This window comes from Hypanus sabinus, chromosome 7 (genome assembly GCF_030144855.1).
Source record: "Hypanus sabinus isolate sHypSab1 chromosome 7, sHypSab1.hap1, whole genome shotgun sequence".
Taxonomy (NCBI): Eukaryota; Metazoa; Chordata; class Chondrichthyes; order Myliobatiformes; family Dasyatidae; genus Hypanus; species Hypanus sabinus.
In genome coordinates, this window is record NC_082712.1 from 3,570,072 (window position 1) to 3,590,233 (window position 20,162).

Below are 20,162 nucleotides of genomic sequence, written 5' to 3' on the forward strand. Positions count from 1 at the left end.
ATCCCTCCCCCTCCCGGTTTTACCTATCCCCTGGTTTTTCTCTCCCCCCTCCCCCTACTTTTTAAATCTCATCCTCAGCTTTTTTTCTCCAGTCCTGCCAAAGGGTTTCAGCCGAAAACCTCGACAGTACTTTTTTCCGTAGATGCTGCCTGGCCTGCTGAGTTCCTCCAGCATTTTGTGCATATTGCACCCATCAACCCCATTGAAGATGATAGATGTCGGTTCAAAGGTGATGTGTGGGGCAGATTATTACAGACTGTTGGGTGCCTGGAATGGCAGTAGAGGCAGATATGATAGAGGCTCATGAATTTGCAGAGAATGGAAGGATATGGACATTGTACAGGCAGAAGGGCTGAGTTTATCTGTATGTTTAATTAGCTTAGCACAGCTTGGTGGGCCAAAGAATCTGTTCTTGTCCTGGACTGTTCTTTCCAGCCCCAGTCTGCTCTGGATGTTTCCCAAACCTCCTTCCAACCCAAAAGGTTGTCACTTCCTCCCCACCCCGCAGGTGCTGCTTGACTCGCTGAGTTCCTCTGGTCAACTGTGTATACCACCTTTAACCCTCGGCCTTACCCATTTTGTTTTGCAGTAGATTTGTGCGTGACCTGTGAGCCAGCTGAGGAGGAGCCTGTGGACCGGTGTCCCCTGTGTGAAGCTGCCGGATCCTGCCAGAGCAGGTGTCCAGTCCTGTCCACCCAACCCCTCACAGGCCAGGAGGCAGCTGAGGCAAAGCGGACCACTGGATGCTGTGAACACTGGAGCTCAAACCGACGTACCAATGGCGGATCTCCGCGAGTACTGGCAGCAGCAGCAGCTACCCTGGGATCCAGGGGGGGTGATGGCTCGGCCCATCTCTCCTCCTGGTCACCTCTCACCCCAGTGTCGCCTCTCATCCAGGAGGAAGCAAGGGGCAAGATGGTGCGAGGAGGACAGGACCACCGCTCAACACCCGCTGATAACAGTCGGCGGTGTGCTGGTAACCACTGCCAGAGTGGGGGGGGGGGGGCGGGTACGGGAGACCTCTTCAACACAATGAGGGAGAAAGGTGAATCGGCAGCCAGCCTGAGAGTTTGGCCGAGATAGGAAGGGGTGAAGGTGGCTTTGTGCTGGGGAGGAGATTGAGGGTGAGGATGTTGAAGAGGGGTGTGAGCAGGTGGTTTTAAGGCAGTAGCTGTAGCTCCTAGGGTCACAGGAACAGAACCTTCTGCCCACCCCAGCTGTACCCACCCATTTGGATCCCCATTTTCACAACTTTGTAGTTCTCTATACCTCAGCGACTGAGTGTCTGTTGGGCGAGCCCAACCTTCAAGCCACTTCAATCTGGATCCAATCAGAATGGCACAGTGGCGAAGTGGTTAGTGTGCCAGCCGTAAGCTCAGGGTTAAATTCCATCTGCTCTCTGTAAACTTCTCCCCGTGATTGCTTGGCTTTCCTCCCACATTGCTAAGGGTTCGGGTTAAAGTCGAGAGTGCTGTTTTGGCTCCGGAAGCGTGGTGACACTTAGGAGCTGCGGCCAGCTCGTTCTCGGTCTGTGCTGGTGGTTGACCAAACAACACATTTCATTATCTTTCAATGTAGATATAACAAATACAGCTACTCCGTAAATCTCTTTATCTTTCAAAGCAACGGGTCAGTTAGGAACTGGTGTGTTCACGCAGAATAATGAGGGAAGGTGAGCAGATTGTTAATCTCACCAAGGGGCTGAGTGGGGAGGACATTCTCAGTGCAAACACAAGAGCAAAGCTCAGGAATAGAAATGTCTGTCATAAGTAGTGGATACAGCCCAGTCTATCACAGGGAAAGCCCTCCCCACCATTCGTTTGAACATTATGTGCCATGTCATCACATGAGCGATCAGGGTCTTTCCATGACCATGATTGTTCTTGACAAATTTTTCTACAGAAATGGTTTGCCATTGCCTTCTGCTGGTGACTCCAGCCATTGTCAATATTCTTCAGATATTGCCTGCCTGGCGGTCGTGGTCATATAGCCAGGAATTGTGATATGCACCACTACTCTCATGGCTTCACGTGACCCTGATCGGGGAGCTAATCAGGTGTTACACCTTGCCCAAGGGTGACCTGCAGGCTGGCGGAGGACAGGAGTGCCCTACACCTGCACCCCACTACCACTGAGCACATTTACGTGGAGCGCTGCCATGGGAAAGCGGCAGCCGTCATCGCAGTCCTCCACCACCCAGGCCATGCTCTCTTTCTGCTACCACCAGGAAGGGGAGGAGGTACAGGAGCCTCAGGACTCACACCCCCAGGTTCAGAAACAGTTATTACCTGTCAATCAAGTTCCTGAACCGTGGATAACATTACTCAACGAAACTCTGAACTGATTCATGACCTACAGACTCACTTTCAAGGACTCTTTACAACTCATGTTCTAGTATTATTTATTTTTATTTGCATAGTTTGCTTTCTTTTGCAGAGTAGTTGTTTGTCAGTCTTTGCTAATGTATAGATTTTTGTAAATTCTGTTGTATTTCTTGGTTGCCATAGTTAAAAGAGGTAGCGGGTACCTCCTACTACTTATTAAATGCTCCCAATGGCTAATGTCTCAAGTAGCCTCTGACAACCAAGTGCAGTTCTTGATCTTCACATGTGGTTTAGCCTAGCAGAACCATTTCTACCGACAGTAACCCACCTTTGCCAGGATGACAGGCAAAGGTGGGTTACTGGTGCCTTAAAGCTAATTGCTTCAGGCAAATGGGCCTTGTCATCTGTGGTTGGCAGCTCATCTACAGGAAGGAAAACTCTGATCTCAAACCTCTGCTGCCTTGCAACTATACCCACTGAGGATGAAGGTATTGGGAGTAAACCTGAAGGAAAAATCCGGAGCTCGAGTTCCTAAGGCAATCCTATGTTGAATTCAACACTGACTGGCAATTCCTGTGACGCTGCTGGTACCAAACTGTCAGTCTCTGCCATTCCTTTGGATTCATCAGATGCGTGGAGAGAGGGAGCCAGGTACAGAGGCAACAGCTTGCTCTCCATATCGTACTGCCCTGGCTTGTGAGAGAGCTAGGATCCATGGTCAACCCAGACCGACAGAGGGCCTCCATTGTGTTTCTTTGATTCCCTGTAAATGCCTGCCAGATAATGAATCTCAATGTGGTGTATGGTAACATACACACACTTTGACAAAAGACTGCAGATGCTGGAATCTGGAGCACTGCAGGAACTCTGAGCCGGGCAGCATATCTGGAGGGAAATAGACAATAATGTTGAGGGTTGAGACCACTCAGCTGGCTGCTCCATAGATGCTGCATGTCCTGCTGAGTTCTTCCAGTACTCTGTGTATCTGGAAATACTGCAGCTGCAGAGCTCAATATCAAATTCTACAATTTTAGGTAACAAAAGGAACTTGGAAGTATAAATTTGAACAGATGTACTCAGGGAAACGTACGGCAGAAATGTAGCAAATGTTCAGGGGATATTTGCATGGTGTTCTGCATAAGTACAGACGGAAAGGATGGTAGGGTACAGGAACCATGATGTACAAAGGCTGTAGAAAATCTAGTCAAGAAGCAAAGAAATGCTTACTTAAGGTTCAAAAAACCAGTTAATGATAGAGATCTAAAAATTATAAGGCTAGGAGGAAGGAGCTTAAGAATGAAATTAAAGCCAGAAAGGGGCCATGAGAAGGCCTTGGTGAGCAGGATTAAGGAAAACCCCAAGGCATTTTACAAGTATGTGAAAAGCAAGAGGATAGGAGGTGAGAGAATAGGACCAATCAAGTGTGACAGTGGAAAAGTGTGTATGGAACTGGAGCAGGTAGAAGAGGCACTTAATGAATACTTTGCTTCAGTATTCACTACGGAAAAGGATCTTGGCGATTGTCGGGATGATTTACAGCGGATTGAAAACCTTGAGCATGCAGACATTAAGAATGAGGATGTACTGGAGCTTTTGGAAAGCAAGTTGGCTAAGTCTTCAGGACCAGATGAAATGTACCCCAGGCTACTGTGGGAGGCGAGGGGGGAGATCGCTGAGCCTCTAGCAGTGATCTTTGCATCAGCAATGGGGATGGGAGAGGTTCCGGAGGATTGGAGGGTTGCGGATGTTGTTCCCTTATTCAAGAAAGGGAGTAGTGATAGTCTGGGAAATTATAGACCAGTGAGTCTTACTTCAGTGGTTGGTAAGTTGATGGAAAGGATCCTGAGAGGCATGATTTATGAACATTTGGAGAGGCATAATATGATTAGGAATAGGAATAGTCAAATTGGTTTGCACAACATTATGGGTTAATTGGTCTGTTCCTGTGCTGTACTGTTCTAAATCATCTGCTACCTCAGCCCTCCCCACCTTTTCTGCCTGTGAGAACGATCAGTGTTCCTCTCAGCCCAGATGCTGCCTGAGCTGCTGAGTTTCCCACAGATCTTGTGAATGTTCAGGTCTGTGGTGTCTCTAGCTCGGATTCACGTGTCGGGTGCAATAATGTGGTGGGGGGGGGACGTATTCCTGTTTAAGCCCTAGATACAATTCCCCCTGGATGGACAATTCAGTGAAAGGTCATTCATAACCTCTGTTTCCTTTATAGATCACAGTGGACCAATCGGAGAAACAGAGAGGTACGTATGTTCAGGGCAGGGAGATAAACACATGCTGGGGAGGGGGGTGACGTTGGTGTTTATCTCCCACATTCCTCACTGGTTTTTCCTCTGCATCTCTCCGTAGAGTCCCGGACGAGCGGCTCGATCTAAGTGGGGTCAGCGATATCATTGGCGATCTGCTCAATGAGGGCAAACTCTCCGCAGAGGCCATGGGACTGAGCCAGGGGCAGGCCCAGTACCTTTCCAGGTGTGTATCTGTGCATCTGTGGCAGGTGGAGTTCATTTTGGTAGGTCAAGTATGATGGCAGAATATAGTATTAATGGTAAGACTCTTGGTAGTGTGGAGGATCAGAGGGATCTTAGGGTCTGAGTCCATAGTACACTCAAAGTTACTACTCAGGTTGACTCTGTGGTTAAGAAAGCGTTTGGTGCATTGGCCTTTATCAATCGTTGGATTGAGTTTAAGAGCCGAGAGGTAATGTTGCAGCTATATTGGACCCTGGTCAGACTCCACTTGGAGTACTGTGCTCAGTTCTGGTCACCTCACTACAGAAAGGATGTAGAAACCATAGAAAGGGTGCAGAGGAGATTTACAAGGATATTGTCTGGATTGTGGAACATGCCTTATGAAAATAGGTTGAGTGAACTTGGCCTTTTCTCCTTAGAGTGACAGAGGTGACAGGTGACCTGATAGAGGTGTATAAGATGATGAGAGGCATTGAACATGTGGATAGTCAGAGGCTTTTCCCAGGGCTGAAACGGCTAGCACGAGAGGGATTAATTTTAAGGTGCTTGGAAGTAGGTACAGAGGAGATGTCAGGGGTAAGTTTTTTACGCAGAGAGTGGTGAGTGTGTGGAATGGGCTGCCGGTGATGGTGATGGAGGCAGAAACAATTCCTGGATGGGTGCATGGAGCTTAGCAAATAGAGAGTATGGGTAAGCCTAGGTAGTTCTAAGGTAAGTACATGTTGGGCATAGCTTTGTGGACTGAAGGGTCTGTATTGTGCTGTAGGTTTTCTATGGGTCTGTCTCTATGTATTTATGTATGTGTGCGTCTGTATGTACTTGTGTGCATGTGTCTGTCTGAATTGAATTTATTTAAATCTTACATCTGTCCCACAATGTGAGGGAGTAAAAATCTTTGCATTATGATTCCGTCACAATGTACAGACATGTGAATTTGTAGAAAGAAGCTGTCCCGATCAGAGCCTGTTGGTCCCGGCTTTAATGCTGTGGACTGTTTGCCAGCCAGATGCAGCTGAAACAGTTTGTGGTTGGAGTGACTGGACCCCCGATGATCTTCCAGCCTTCTTTACACACCTGCTGCTGGAAGTATCCTCAGTGGACGGAAGTTCACACCCACTTGGCTGTCTGTACCATTCTCTGCAGTGCCCAGTGATCAAGATTCCCATACCAGGTGGTGATACAGCCAGTTAGGATGCTCCCAATGGTGCCCCTGTAAAAGGTCTTGAGGATTTGGGAGCCCATGCCGAATTTCTTCAGTCGTCTGAGGTGGAAAAGACACCGCTGTGCTTTTTTTGCCACAGAGCCAGTGTGTACAGTCCATGTGAGATTTTCAGTGATGTGTATACTGAGGAACTTGAAACTACTCGCCCCCTCACCCGCAGACCCACTGATGTTAAACGGGGTGAGCCTGTCTCCATTCCTCCTGTAATGCACAATCAGCTCTTCTGTTTTTTGGACATTGAGGGAGACGTTGATATCTTGGCAGTGTCAGGGTGTTAACTTCTCCTCTGTAGACTATTTCGTCACCGCTAGAAACAAGGCCGATCAATGGCGTGTCATTGGCAAATTTGATCATACTGGAGCTGTGTGTGGCAGCACAGTCATGAGTGTAAAGGGAGTAGAGGAGAGGACTCAGGACACAACCCGGGCAGGGGGTGGTGGGCAGCTGTATTGAAGGACAAGTGAGGAGCCCATCCTTCCCTCCTGTTTAGGGTTCAGCAGCACAAGGGAGGGTGAAGGCTGAGGTCTCTGAGCTTCCCGTCGTCTGAAGGGAATTATGGTGTTGAATGTCGAACTGCAGTGCCGGAACAGTATTTTAATGTGATGGGACAGTGTAGAGGGAGTTTCATTCTGTTTCTGACCTAGGGAGTGTGTGATGGGACGGTGTAGAGGGAGTTTCACTCTGTGTCTGACCCCGGGAGTGTATGATGGGACGGTGTAGAGTGAGATTCACTCTATGTCTGACCCCGGGAGTGTGTGATGGGACGGTGTAGAGTGAGATTCACTCTGTGTCTGACCCCGGGAGTGTATGATGGGACGGTGTAGAGTGAGATTCACTCTATGTCTGACCCCGGGAGTGTGTGATGGGATGGTGTAGAGTGAGTTTCACTCTGTGTCTGACCCCGGGAGTGTGTGATGGGACGGTGTAGAGTGAGTTTCACACTGTTTTTGACCCCGGTAGTGTGTGATGGGATAGTATAGAGGGAATTTCACTCTGTAACTTCAGCCGTTTCTGAGCATCACGGTGTGCTGATTGCTGTTGGTTTGGATGTGTCCCTACAGATGCTCCAAGGTTCCAAAGAGAAGTGAACAGGAACGGAAGGAGATCCAGGAGTGGATGATACGCAAGAGGCGGCAGAGACTTGAAGCTTATCTGGGGAATCGGAATGAATTGAAGGAAAGGGAACGAAGACCGTACGTTATAAAGGATAAGAGGGTGAGGGACTAATGTTCTGTCCTTCTCAGAGCCAAAGTAAAAGCAAAAGAGAGGGCATGCAAGGAAGCCAAAGCTAATGGGAAGACAGAGGATTGGGAGTCTTTTAAAAACTTGCTGAAGGAAACTAAGAAGGTCATTAGGAAGGAAAAGATTAATTATGAAAGGAAGCTGGTGACTAATATCAAAGAAGATACTAAAAGCTTTTTGAAGTATATAAAGGGTAAAAGAGAGTTGAGGGTAGATATAGGACCAATAGAAAATGACACTGAAGGTATTGTAATGAGAGACGCAGAGATGGCAGAGGAACTGAATGTGTATTTTGCATGAAGACATCTGCGGTATACCGGACATTCAAGAGTGTCAGGGAAGTGAAGTTTGTGCAATGAAAGCTATGACTGAGAAGGTGCTCAGGAAGCTTAATGGTCTGAGGGTGGATAAATCTCCCAGACCTGATGGAATGCACCCTCGGGTTCTGAAGGAAGTAGCTGGAGAGATTGCGGAGGCATTAACAATGATCTTTCAAGAATCGATAGATTCTGGCATTTCACTGGATGACTGGAAAATTGAAAATGTTACTCCGCTATTTAAGAAGGGTGGGAAGCAGCAGAAAGGAAACTATAGACCTGTTAGCCTGGTATAGGAGTTCAGAAGTTGTTGGAATCAATTTTTTTGGGATGAGATTACAGAGTACTTGGAGGCACATAACAAGATAGGCCAAAGCCAGCATGGTTTCCTGAAAGGAAAATCCTGCCTGACAAACCTTCTGTAGTTCTTTGAGGAAATCACAAGCAGCGTAGACAAAGGAGATGCAGTAGACGTGGTGTACTTGGATTTTCAGAAGGCCTTTGACAACATACCACACATGAAGATGTACAAAAAAGCTGGATGAACTCAGCAGGTCGGGTAGCATCCGTTGAAAGGAGCAGTCATTGTTTTGGGTCCCGACGTCTTGATTTGACCACAGCATCTGCAGTGCACTTTGTGTGTACCATCCATGAGGCTGCTTAGCAGATATGAGCCCATGGAATTACAGGGAAGTTACTAGCATGGGTGGAGCATTGGCTGGTCGGCAGAAAACAGAGAGTGGGAAGAAAGTGATCCTATTCTGGCTGGCTGTTGGTTACCAGTGGAGTTCCACTGGGGCTGGTGTTAGGACCGTTGCTTTTTACAATATATGTGAATGATTTGGACTGTGTTATTAATAGATTTGTGGCTAAATTTGCCGATGATACAGGTGGAGGAGCAGGTAGCACTGAGGAAACAGAGAGACTTGGATAGTTTAGGGGAATGGGCAAAGAAGTGGCAAATGAAATACAATGTTGGAAAATGTTTGGTCGTGTACTTTGGTGGAAGAAATAAACAGCCAGACTATTATTTAGATGGGGAGAGTTCAAAATGCAGAGATGCAAAGGGACTTGGGAGTCCTTGTGCAGGATAACCTAAAGGTTAACCTCCAGGTTGAGTCAGTGGTGAAGAAGGCGAATACAATGTTGGCATTCATTTCTAGAGGTATAGAATATAAGAGCAGGGATGTGATGTTGAGGCTCTATAAGGCACTCGTGAGACCACACTGAGTATTGCGTGCAGTTCGGGCTCCTTATTTTAGAAAGGATATACTGACATTGGAGAGGGTTCAGAGAAGATTCACAAGAATGATCCCAGGAATGAAAGGGTTGCCGAATGAAAGGAATGTCTGGCAGCTCTTGGGCTGTATTCCTTGGAGTTCAGAATGAGGGGGGGATCTCATAGAAACATTCCTAATGTTAAAAGGCCTGAACAGATTAGATATGGCAAAGTTATATTTAGAACTGAGATGCGGAGAAATTACTTTAGTCAGAGGGTGGTAAATCTGTGGAATTTGTTGCCACAAGCAGCTGTGGAGGCCAAGTCATTGGGTATATTTAAGACGAGATAGATAGGTTCTTGATTTGCCAAGGTATCAAAGGGTATGGGATGAAAGCAGGGGAGTGGAGATGACTGGAAAAATTGGATCAGCCCATGATAGAATGGTGGAGCAGACTCGATGGGCTGAATGGCCTACTTCTATATCGTGTGGTCTTATGGATATCACTGCACTAACATGGACTGGATACCACTGTGTTAACGTGGACTGGATACCACTGCGTTAACGTGGACTGGATACCACTGCGTTAACGTGGACTGGATACCACTGCGTTAACGTGGACTGGATACCACTGCGTTAACGTGGACTGGATACCACTGCGTTGACATGGACTGGATTGCACTGTGCCAATGTTTTCTGTTTTCCCATTATAGAAAACTTTCAGCAGCAGAGAAATCAAAGAAAATCAGAAGAAAACAGCAATGAGGAAAAGGTAGGTGTTACTAATCCATTGTGTCCACTCTGAGTGGAAACACAGGAACCAAGTACCCAGCTGCTCCAATCCTATACCAGCATTTGGTCCATCACTTGCTGAACTTTGGTATTTTGCTTGCTGTTCTAGATAGTTCCACAAGAACAAAAGGCACAGCAACAGAAAGATACCATTTGACCATTGAGTCTACTCAACTATTCCATCGTGGCTGATTTACTGTCTTCTTCAACTTCATTCGCCTGCCTTCTCCCTGTAACCTTTGATGCCCTGACTAATCAAGAAGTTATCAACCTCTGGTTTAAATATACCCGATGATCTGGCCTCCACAGCCACCTGTGGCAATGAGTTTCACAGATTCACCTCCCTCTGGCTAAAGAAATTCCTCCTCATCTCTGTTCTCAAGGGACAGTCTTCTGTTCTAGAACATAGAAAACCTACAACACAATACAGGCCCTTTGGCCCACAAAATTGTGCCGAACATGTCCCTACCTTAGAAATTACTAGGCTTACCCATAGCCCTCTATTTTTCTAAGCTCCATGTACCTATCCAAAAGTCTCTTAAAGGACTCTATTGTATCCACCTCCACCTCTGCTGCCGGCAGCCCATTCCACGAACTCACCACTCTCTGCGTAAAAAAACTTACCCCTGGCATCTCCTCTGTACCTACTCCCCAGCACCTTAAATCTGTGTCCTCTTGTGACAACCATTTCAGCCCTTGGAAACAGCCTCTGACACGATCAACGCCTCTCATTATCTTGTACACCTCTATCAGGTCACCTCTCATCCTCCGTCGCTCCAAGGAGAAAAGGCCGAGTTCACTCAACCTATTCTCATAAGGCAAGCTCCCCAATCCAGGCAACATCCTTGTAAATCTCCTCTGCTCCCTTTCTATGGCTTCCACATCCTTCCTGTAGTGAGGCGACCAGAACTGAGCACAGTACTCCAAGTGGGGTCTGTTCTGACTCTTGGCTTTATCAAATTCAACAATAATCTCCCACGAATTAAACTGTGCTGGTTTTTTCCCTGGTCAAGCTGTGCATTTCTGACTTCATCTTGTCCTTTGGAATTGTTTTCCAGTAACTGGAGCATATCACAATAGAGTGTGATCAATCCACCGTGCATTGGAGTAGCATCTCAGTGCCTGGGTGTTTCTAATTTCCTTGTCACAGGGATAAGCAACCATTATTCAGGGGTTTTCCCTCTCCCTAGGGTTACTCTGGTAGAGAACCGTGAGCAGCGAACTCGCGCAGCCCTGTCCCTGATGAACGAGATGTTGTCTGACTCTGCTCAACTTTTCGGTGCTCAGCCCAGGGCTCGAGCTGAAGGGCCCGACAGGACTGCTGAGCGGAGCCAGGGCCGACCGGGCAGCTCAGCACAGGGGTAAGTGATGGTCACATGTGGGGGAGTGAGGTCAGTGAAGCATGGGTGTGGGTGTCTGTCTGTCCTCTGTGTGTGTCTCTCTGTCTTTGACAATCATGATACTTATCTACACTACTCCCATCAGTCTCCACACAGTGCATACCCCTCCACGCCATCTCTGTTCGTGTGCCGCTGACGTATCTGCTTCCACCACCTCCACTGACAGTGCATTCCAATCACCGACTCTCTCTCTAAGAAAGGCTTGCCTCGTGGCTGCATGAATGTGACATGAGGGCTCGTACCTGCAGAAACATGGGTCAAGGACAACATCCCATGCTCCACGAATCTTGAGGCCAGGGCATTCAGGACTTAGCCTATATTATTGTTATGATTTGTTTATGACTGTGTGTTTTTATACTGTTGGTCTGCGTTGTGCATATTGGCCCCCGAGTAACACTGTTCCACTTGGCTGAGGGACAATTAAACTTGAACTTGGAACCTCTCCTCACTACAGGCAGCTCTGTATATCCGTACTCTGAGGGTGCTGTCTCTTACTATATGTATGTTTACATGTCACTTCCGAAAATGAGATTGAAGATAAAGATTAGCTTTATTTGTCACATGTACATCAAAACATGCAATATTTGAGTCAGTAGCAGAGTGCAGAGAAGATATTCGAGAACAAACCAGGACAGGACAGCTTGAGTTACGTGAAGTAGTCGGCCAAAATAGGTCGCTGTAACGCAGGGAAATTAAGGGTGAAATATAGAAATGTTTAAATAATGAGTGACAGTCATTTCCCCAGGGTGGGGAGACCAAAGCCAGTAGACAGTGACAGTGAATACTCCAGGGTGGGGGAGACCAAACCCAGTGGGCAGTGACAGTGATTTCACCAGGGTGGGGACACCAAACCCAGTGGGCAGACAGTGATTTCCGCAGGGTGGGGGAGACCAAACCCAGTGGGCAGTGACAGTGATTTCCCCACAGTGGGGAGACCAAACCCAGTGGGCAGTGACAGTGATTTCCCCAGGGTGGGGCACACCAAATCAACTGGGCAGTGACAGTTATTTCCCTAGGGTGGGGAGACCAAACCCAGTGGGCAGTGACAGTGAATACCCCAAGGTGGGGAGACCAAACCCAGTGGGCAGTGACAGTGAATTCCCCAGCTTGGGGGAGACTAAACCCAGTGGGCAGTGACATTGAATTCCCCAGAGTGGGGAGACCAAACTCAGTGGGCAGTGGCAGTGATTTCCCCAGGGTGGGGAGACCAAACCCAGTGGGCAGTGACAGTGATCTCCCCAGGGTGGGGACACCAAACCCAGTGGGCAGTGACAGTGAATACCCCAGAGTGGGGAGACCAAACCCAGTGGGCAGTGACAGTGATTTCCCCAGGGTGTGGAGACCAAACCCAGTGGGCAGTGACGGTGATTTCCCCAGGGTGGGGAGACCAAACCCAGTGGGCAGTGACAGTGAATTCCCCAGGGTGGGGAGACCAAACCCAGTGGGTAGTGACAGTGATCTCCCCAGGGTGGGGGCGACCAAACCCAGTGGGCAGTGACAGTGATTTCACCAGGGTGGGGAGACCAAACCCAGTGGGCAGTAACAGTGAATACCCCAGGGTGGGGAGACTAAACCCAGTGGGCAGTGACAGTGATCTCCCCAGGGTGGGGGCGACCAAACCCAGTGGGCAGTGACAGTGATTTCCCCAGAGTGTGGAGACCAAACCCAGTGGGCAGTGACGGTGATTTCCCCAGGGTGGGGAGACCAAACCCAGTGGGCAGTGACAGTGAATTCCCCAGGGTGGGGAGACCAAACCCAGTGGGTAGTGACAGTGATCTCCCCAGGGTGGGGGCGACCAAACCCAGTGGGCAGTGACAGTGATTTCCCCAGGGTGGGGAGACCAAACCCAGTGGGCAGTAACAGTGAATACCCCAGGGTGGGGAGACTAAACCCAGTGGGCAGTGACAGTGATCTCCCCAGGGTGGGGGCGACCAAACCCAGTGGGCAGTGACAGTGATTTCCCCAGGGTGGGGACAGCAAACCCAGTGGGCAGTGACAGTGATTTCCCCAGGGTAGGGAGACCAAACCCAGTGGGTAGTGACAGTGATCTCCCCAGGGTGGGGAGTCTAAACCCAGTGGGCAGTGACAGTGAATACCCCAGAGTGGGGAGACCAAACCCAGTGGGCAGTGACAGTGATTTCCCCAGGGTGTGGAGACCAAACCCAGTGGGCAGTGACGGTGATTTCCCCAGGGTGGGGAGACCAAACCCAGTGGGCAGTGACAGTGAATTCCCCAGGGTGGGGAGACCAAACCCAGTGGGCAGTAACAGTGAATACCCCAGGGTGGGGAGACTAAACCCAGTGGGCAGTGACAGTGATCTCCCCAGGGTGGGGGCGACCAAACCCAGTGGGCAGTGACAGTGATTTCCCCAGGGTGGGGACAGCAAACCCAGTGGGCAGTGACAGTGATTTCCCCAGGGTAGGGAGACCAAACCCAGTGGGTAGTGACAGTGATCTCCCCAGGGTGGGGAGTCTAAACCCAGTGGGCAGTGACATTGAATTCCCCAGGGTGGGGAGACCAAACCCAGTGGGCAGTGACAGTGAATACCCCAGGGTGGGGAGAACAAACCCAGTGGGCAGTGGCAGTGATTTCCCCATGGTGGGGAGACCAAACCCAGTGGGCAGTGACAGTGAATTCCCCAGGGTGGGGAGACCAAACCCAGTGGGCAGTGACGGTGAATACCCCAGGGTGGGGAGACCAAACCCAGTGGGCAGTGACATTGAATTCCACAGGGTGGGGAGACCGAACCCAGTGGGCAGTGAAAGTGATCTCCCCAGGGTGGGGAGACCGAACCCAGTGGGCAGTGACAGTGAATACCCCAGGGTGGGGACACCAAACCCAGTGGGCAGTGACAGTGAATACCCCAGAGTGGGGAGAACAAACCCAGTGGGCAGTGACAGTGATCTCCCCAGTGTGGGGACAGCAAACCCAGTGGGCAGTGACAATGAATTCCCCACGGTGGGGAGACCAAACTCAGTGGGCAGTGGCAGTGATTTCCCCAGGGTGGGGACACCAAACCCAGTGGGCAGTGACAGTGAATACCCCAGAGTGGGGAGACCAAACCCAGTGGGCAGTGACAGTGATTTCCCCAGGGTGTGGAGACCAAACCCAGTGGGCAGTGACGGTGATTTCCCCAGGGTGGGGAGACCAAACCCAGTGGGCAGTGACAGTGAATTCCCCAGGGTGGGGAGACCAAACCCAGTGGGTAGTGACAGTGATCTCCCCAGGGTGGGGGCGACCAAACCCAGTGGGCAGTGACAGTGATTTCCCCAGGGTGGGGAGACCAAACCCAGTGGGCAGTGACAGTGAATTCCCCAGGGTAGGGAGACCAAACCCAGTGGGCAGTGACAGTGATTTCCCTAGGGTGGGGAGACCAAACCCAGTGGGCAGTGACAGTGAATACCCCAGGGTGGGGAGAACAAACCCAGTGGGCAGTGGCAGTGATTTCCCCATGGTGGGGAGACCAAACCCAGTGGGCAGTGACAGTGAATTCCCCAGGGTGGGGAGACCAAACCCAGTGGGCAGTGACGGTGAATACCCCAGGGTGGGGAGACCAAACCCAGTGGGCAGTGACATTGAATTCCACAGGGTGGGGAGACCGAACCCAGTGGGCAGTGAAAGTGATCTCCCCAGGGTGGGGAGACCGAACCCAGTGGGCAGTGACAGTGAATACCCCAGGGTGGGGAGAACAAACCCAGTGGGCAGTGACATTGATTTCCCCAGGGTGTGGAGACCAAACCCAGTGGGCAGTGACATTGAATTCCACAGGGTGGGGAGACCAAACCCAGTGGGCAGTGACGGTGAATACCCCAGGGTGGGGAGACCAAACCCAGTGGGCAGTGACAGTGAATTCTCCAGCTTGGGGGAAACCAAAGCCAGTGGGATGTGACAGTGAATACCCCAGTGTGGGGAGACCAAACCCAGTGGGCAGTGACAGTGAATTCCACAGGGTGGGGAGACCAAACCCAGTGGGCAGTGACAGTGAATACCCCAGGGTGGGGAGACCAAACCCAGTGGGCAGTGACAGTGAATTCCCCAGGGTGGGGAGACCAAACCCAGTGGGCAGTGACAGTGAATTCCACAGGGTGGGGAGACCAAACCCAGTGGGCAGTGACAGTGAATACCCCAGGGTGGGGAGACCAAACCCAGTGGGCAGTGACAGTGAATTCTCCAGCTTGGGGGAGACCAAAGCCAGTGGGCAGTGACGGTGAATACCCCAGTGTGGGGAGACCAAACCCAGTGGGCAGTGACAGTGAATACCCCAGGGTGGGGAGAAGAAACCCAGTGGGCAGTGACAGTGATTTCCCCAGGGTGGGGAGACCAAACCCAGTGGGCAGTGACAGTGAATACCCCAGGGTGGGGAGACCAAACCCAGTAGGCAGTGACAGTGATTTCCCCAGGGTGGGGAGACCAAACCCATTGGGCAGTGACAGTGATCTCCCCAGGGTGGGGACACCAAACCCAGTGGGCAGTGACAGTGATCTCCCCAGTGTGGGGACAGCAAACCCAGTGGGCAGTGACAGTGAGTTCCCCAGGGTGGGGAGAACAAATCCAGTAGGCAGTGACAGTGATTTCCCCAGGGTAGGGAGACCAAACCCAGTAGGCAGTGACAGTGATTTCCCCAGGGTGGGGAGACCAAACCCAGTGGGCAGTGACAGTGAATACCCCAGAGTGGGGAGAACAAACCCAGTGGGCAGTGACAGTGAATACCCCAGGGTGGGGAGACCAAAACCAGTGGGCAGTGACAGTGAATTCCCCAGGGTAGGGAGACCAAACCCAGTGGGCAGTGACAGTGATTTCCCTAGGGTGGGGGAGACCAAACCCAGTGGGCAGTGACAGTGAATACCCCAGTGTGGGGAGACCAAACCCAGTGGGCAGTGACAGTGATTTCCCCATGGTGGGGACACCAAACCCAGTGGGCAGTGACAGTGAATTCCCCAGGGTGGGGAGACCAAACCCAGTGGGCAGTGACAGTGAATTCCCCAGGGTGGCCGCATCAAACCCAGTGGGCTGTGACAGTGATTTCCCCCGGGTGGGGCACACCTAATCTGATGGACATAGGTTTATTGTGAGAGGAAAAAGATTTAAAGCAGTCGAGAAGGCAACATTGACACCTACTGTAGAGAAACGGATGGAACAAGCTGCCAAAGGAAGTGGTTTTTTCAGGTACATTTTGTATGTACACTGTGTATGAATGTCTGCATGTACACTGTGTATGCATGTCTGCGTGTACATTGTGTATTCATAGAACATAGTATAGTACAGCATGTTACAGGCCCTTCGGCCCACAATGTTGTGCTGACCCTCAAACACTGCCTCCCATATAACCCCTCCCACCTGAAATTCCACCATATACCTGTCTTGTAGTCTCATGAACTTCACTAGTTTATGAAACCTCCACCACTGATTCAGGCAGTGCATTCCACGCACCAACCATTCTCTGAGTGAAAAACCTTCCTCTTATATCCCCCTTGAACTTCCCTCCCCTTACGTTAAAGCCATGTCCTCTCGTACTGAGCAGTGGTGCCCTGGGGAAGAGGCGCTGGCTATCCACTCTGTGTATTCCTCTTAATATCTTGTATACCTCTGTCATGTCTCATCTCATCCTCCTTCTCTCCAAAGAGTAAAGCCCTAGCTCCCTTAATCTCTGATCATAATCCATACTTTCTAAACCAGGCAGCATCCTGGTAAATGTCCTCTGCACCCTTTCCAGTGCTTCCACACCCTTCCTATAGTGAGGCGACCAGAACTGGACACAGTACTCCAAGTGTGGCCTAACTAGAGTTTTATAGAGCTGCATCATTACCTTGCGACACTTAAGCTCTAACCCTTGACTTATGAAAGCTAAAACCCCATAAGCTTTCTTAACTACCCTATCTACCTATGAGGCAACTTTCAGGGATCTGTGGACATGTACCTCCAGATCCCTCTGCTCCTCCACACTACCAAGTATCCTGCCATTTACTTTGTACTCTGCCTTGGAGTTTGTCCTTCCAAAGTGTACCACCTCACACTTCTCTGGGTTGAACTCCATCTGCCACTTCTCAGCCCACTTCTGCATCCTATCAATGTCTCTCTGCAATCTTCAACAATCCTCTACGCTATCTACAACACCACCAACCTTTGTGTCGTCTGCAAACTTGCCAACCCACCCTTCTACCCCCACATCCAGGTTGTTAATAAAAATCACAAAAAGTAGAGGTCCCAGAACAGATCCTTGTGGGACACCACTAGTCACAACCCTCCAACCTGAATGTACTCCCTCCACCACGACCCTCTGCCTTCTGCAGGCAAGCCAATTCTGAATCCATCTAGCCAAACTTCCCTGGATCCCATGCCTTCTGACTTTCTGAGTAAGCCTACTGTGTGGAACATTGTCAAAGGACTTACTAAAATCCATGTAGATCACATCCACTGCATATCCTCATCTATATGCCTGGTCACCTCCTCAAAGAACTCTATCAGGCTTGTTAGGCATGATCTGCCCTTCACAAAGCCATGCTGACTGTCCCTGATCAGACCATGATTCTCTAAATGCCCATAGATCCCATCTTTTCCAACAGCTTTCCCACCACAGACGTAAGGCTCACTGGTCTATAATTACCCAGACTATCCCTACTACCTTTTTGAACAAGGGGACAACATTCACCTCCCTCCAATCCTCTGGTACCATTCCTGTGGACAACGAGGACATAAAGATCATAGCCAGAGGTTCAGCAATCTCTTCCCTTGCCTCGTGGAGCAGCCTGGGGAATATTCCGTCAGGCCCTGGGGACTTATCTGTCCTAATGTATTTTAACAACTCCAACACCACCTCTCCCTTAATATCAACATGCTCCAGAACATCGACCTCACTCATATTGTCCCCACCGTCATCAAGTTCCCTCTCAGTGGTGAATACCAAAGAGAAGTATTCATTGAGGACCTCGCTCACTTCCACAGCCTCCAGGCACAACTTCTCACTTTTTTCTCTAATCGGTCCTACCTTCACTCCTGTCATCCTTTTGTTCTTCACATAATTGAAGAATGCATTGGGGTTTTCCTTTACCCGACTCGCCAAGGCCTTCTCATGTCCCCTTCTTGCTCTTCTCAGCCCCTTCTTAAGCTCCTTTCTTGCTACCCTATATTCCTCAATAGACCCATCTGATCCTTGCTTCCTAAACCTCATGTCTGCTGCCTTCTTCCACCTGACTAGATTTTCCACTTCACTTGTCACCCATGGTTCCTTCATCCTACCATTCTTTATCTTCCTCACCGGGACAAATTTATCCCTAACATCCTGCAAGAGATCCCTAAACATCGACCACATGTCCATAATACATTTCCCTGCAAAAATATCCCAATTCACACCCGTAAGTTCTAGCCTTATAGCCTCATAATTTGCCCTTCCCCAATTAAAAATTTTCCTGTCCTCTCTGATTCTATCCTCTTCCATGATAATATTAAAGGTCAGGGAGCAGTGATCACTGTCCCCCAGATGCTCACCCACTGACAGATCTGTGACCTGACCCAGTTCGTTACCTAATACTAGATCTAGTATGGCATTCCCCCTAGTCGGTCTGTCAACATACTGTGACAGGAATCCATCCTGGACGCACTTAACAAACTCTGCCCCATCTAAACCCTTGGAACTAATCAAGTGCTGATCAATATTAGGTAATAATATCATGTTATGTTATAATAATATTATATTCATGTTAAATTGAATTTAACTGACCTTATTACTGACATCCTTCACGTATATGAGGAGTAAAAATAATTGCATTACGTCCCTGTCTAAATGTGCAATGTGCAATTTATGGTAATTTATAATAAACAGCATGTGCAACAGGACAGTCAATATAGCATAGAAATACAATTGTATCAGCATGGATTAATCAGTCTGATGGCCTGGTGGAAGAAGCTGTCCCAGAACCTGTAGGTCCTGGCTTTTATACTGTGGTACTGTTTCCCAGATTGTAGCATCTGGGATACTTTGTGGTTGGGAATACTCGGGTCCACAATGATCTTTCGGGCCCATTTTTCACACCTGTCTCTGTAAATGTCCTGAGTAGTGTGATGTTCACATCTACAGATGAACTGGGCTGTCCGCACCATGCTCTGCAGAGTTCTGCAATGAGGGAGGTACAGTTCCCACACCAGCCAGTGATGCAGCCAGTCAGGATGCTCTGATTTGTGCCCCTGCAGAAAATCCTTAGGATCTGGGGACTCATGCCAAACTTCTTCAACTGTCTGAGATGAAAGAGGCACTGTGGTGCTTTTTTCAGTACACAGCTGATATGTACAGAGCATGTGAGATCCTCGGTGATGTTTATGCTGAGGAATTTAAGGTTGTTCACCCTCTCAACCCCAGATCCATTGATGTCAATCGGGATTAGCCTGTTTCCCTTCCTCCTGTAGTCCACAACCAGCTCCTTTGTTTTTGCGATATTGAGGGAGAGGTTGTTTTCTTGACACCACTGTGTCACGGTGATGGCTTCTTCTCTGTAGGCCACCTCATTATTGTTTGAGATTAGCCCAATCAGCATAGTGTCGTCAGCAAATTTAATTAGCAGGTTGGAGCTGTGGGTGGCGACACAGTCATGTGTATACAGACAGAGAGTAAAGAGGGGGGCTTAGTACACAGCCCTGAGGGGCTCCTGTGTTGAGGGTCAGAGGTGAGGGAGCCCACTCTCACCACCTGCCGGTGATCTGACGAGAAGCCCAGGATCCAGCTACACAAGGCAGGGTGAAGGTTGAGATCTCTGAGCTTATTGTCATGTTTGGATGGAATTATGGTGTTGAATGCTCTATTGTTGTCCTGGAACAGAATTCTCACATAAGCATCCCTCTTCTCCAGATGTGTAAGGACAGTGTGCAGAACTGTGGCTATTGTGTTATCTGTCGATTGGTTGTGTCGGTAGGCGAATTGTAGGGCATCCAGTTTGAGTGGTAGCAAGCTGCAGATGTAGTCTTTGACCAGCCTTTCAAAGCATTTGTTTATTATTGAGGTGAGTACGACAGGACGCCAGTCATTCAGACATGTTACCTTGGTCTTTTTTGGTACAGGAACAATGGTGGATGTTTTGAAGCAGGGCACTGGGAGAGGGACAGGTTGTGTGTATGTCTGCATGTGCACTGTGTGTGTGTCTACATGTTAACTGTGTGTACTCATTCGCACTG

General features: G+C 49.4%; 1 protein-coding gene across 10 annotated transcripts in view; it reads left to right on the forward strand.

Annotated features, from left to right (window-relative positions):
- The window catches only part of cplane1 (ciliogenesis and planar polarity effector 1), a 375,338-nt gene that overhangs the window by 349,144 nt on the left and 6,032 nt on the right, over positions 1–20,162 (forward strand). For 8 of the 10 annotated variants that reach the window (XR_009512997.1, XM_059974072.1, XM_059974076.1 and 5 more), the window contains 6 exons: positions 590–976; positions 4,549–4,579; positions 4,686–4,808; positions 7,091–7,244; positions 9,522–9,580; positions 10,791–10,961. Coding sequence is in view for 8 of the 10 variants with exons in the window: in XM_059974072.1 (XP_059830055.1) it covers positions 590–976; positions 4,549–4,579; positions 4,686–4,808; positions 7,091–7,244; positions 9,522–9,580; positions 10,791–10,961 (925 nt within the window). In the remaining 2 variants the exon portion in view is untranslated. Of the gene's footprint in view, positions 1–589; positions 977–4,548; positions 4,580–4,685; positions 4,809–7,090; positions 7,245–9,521; positions 9,581–10,790; positions 10,962–20,162 lie in introns of those variants that run through there. The other 2 variants (XM_059974075.1, XR_009512998.1) reach the window with 2 other exon arrangements.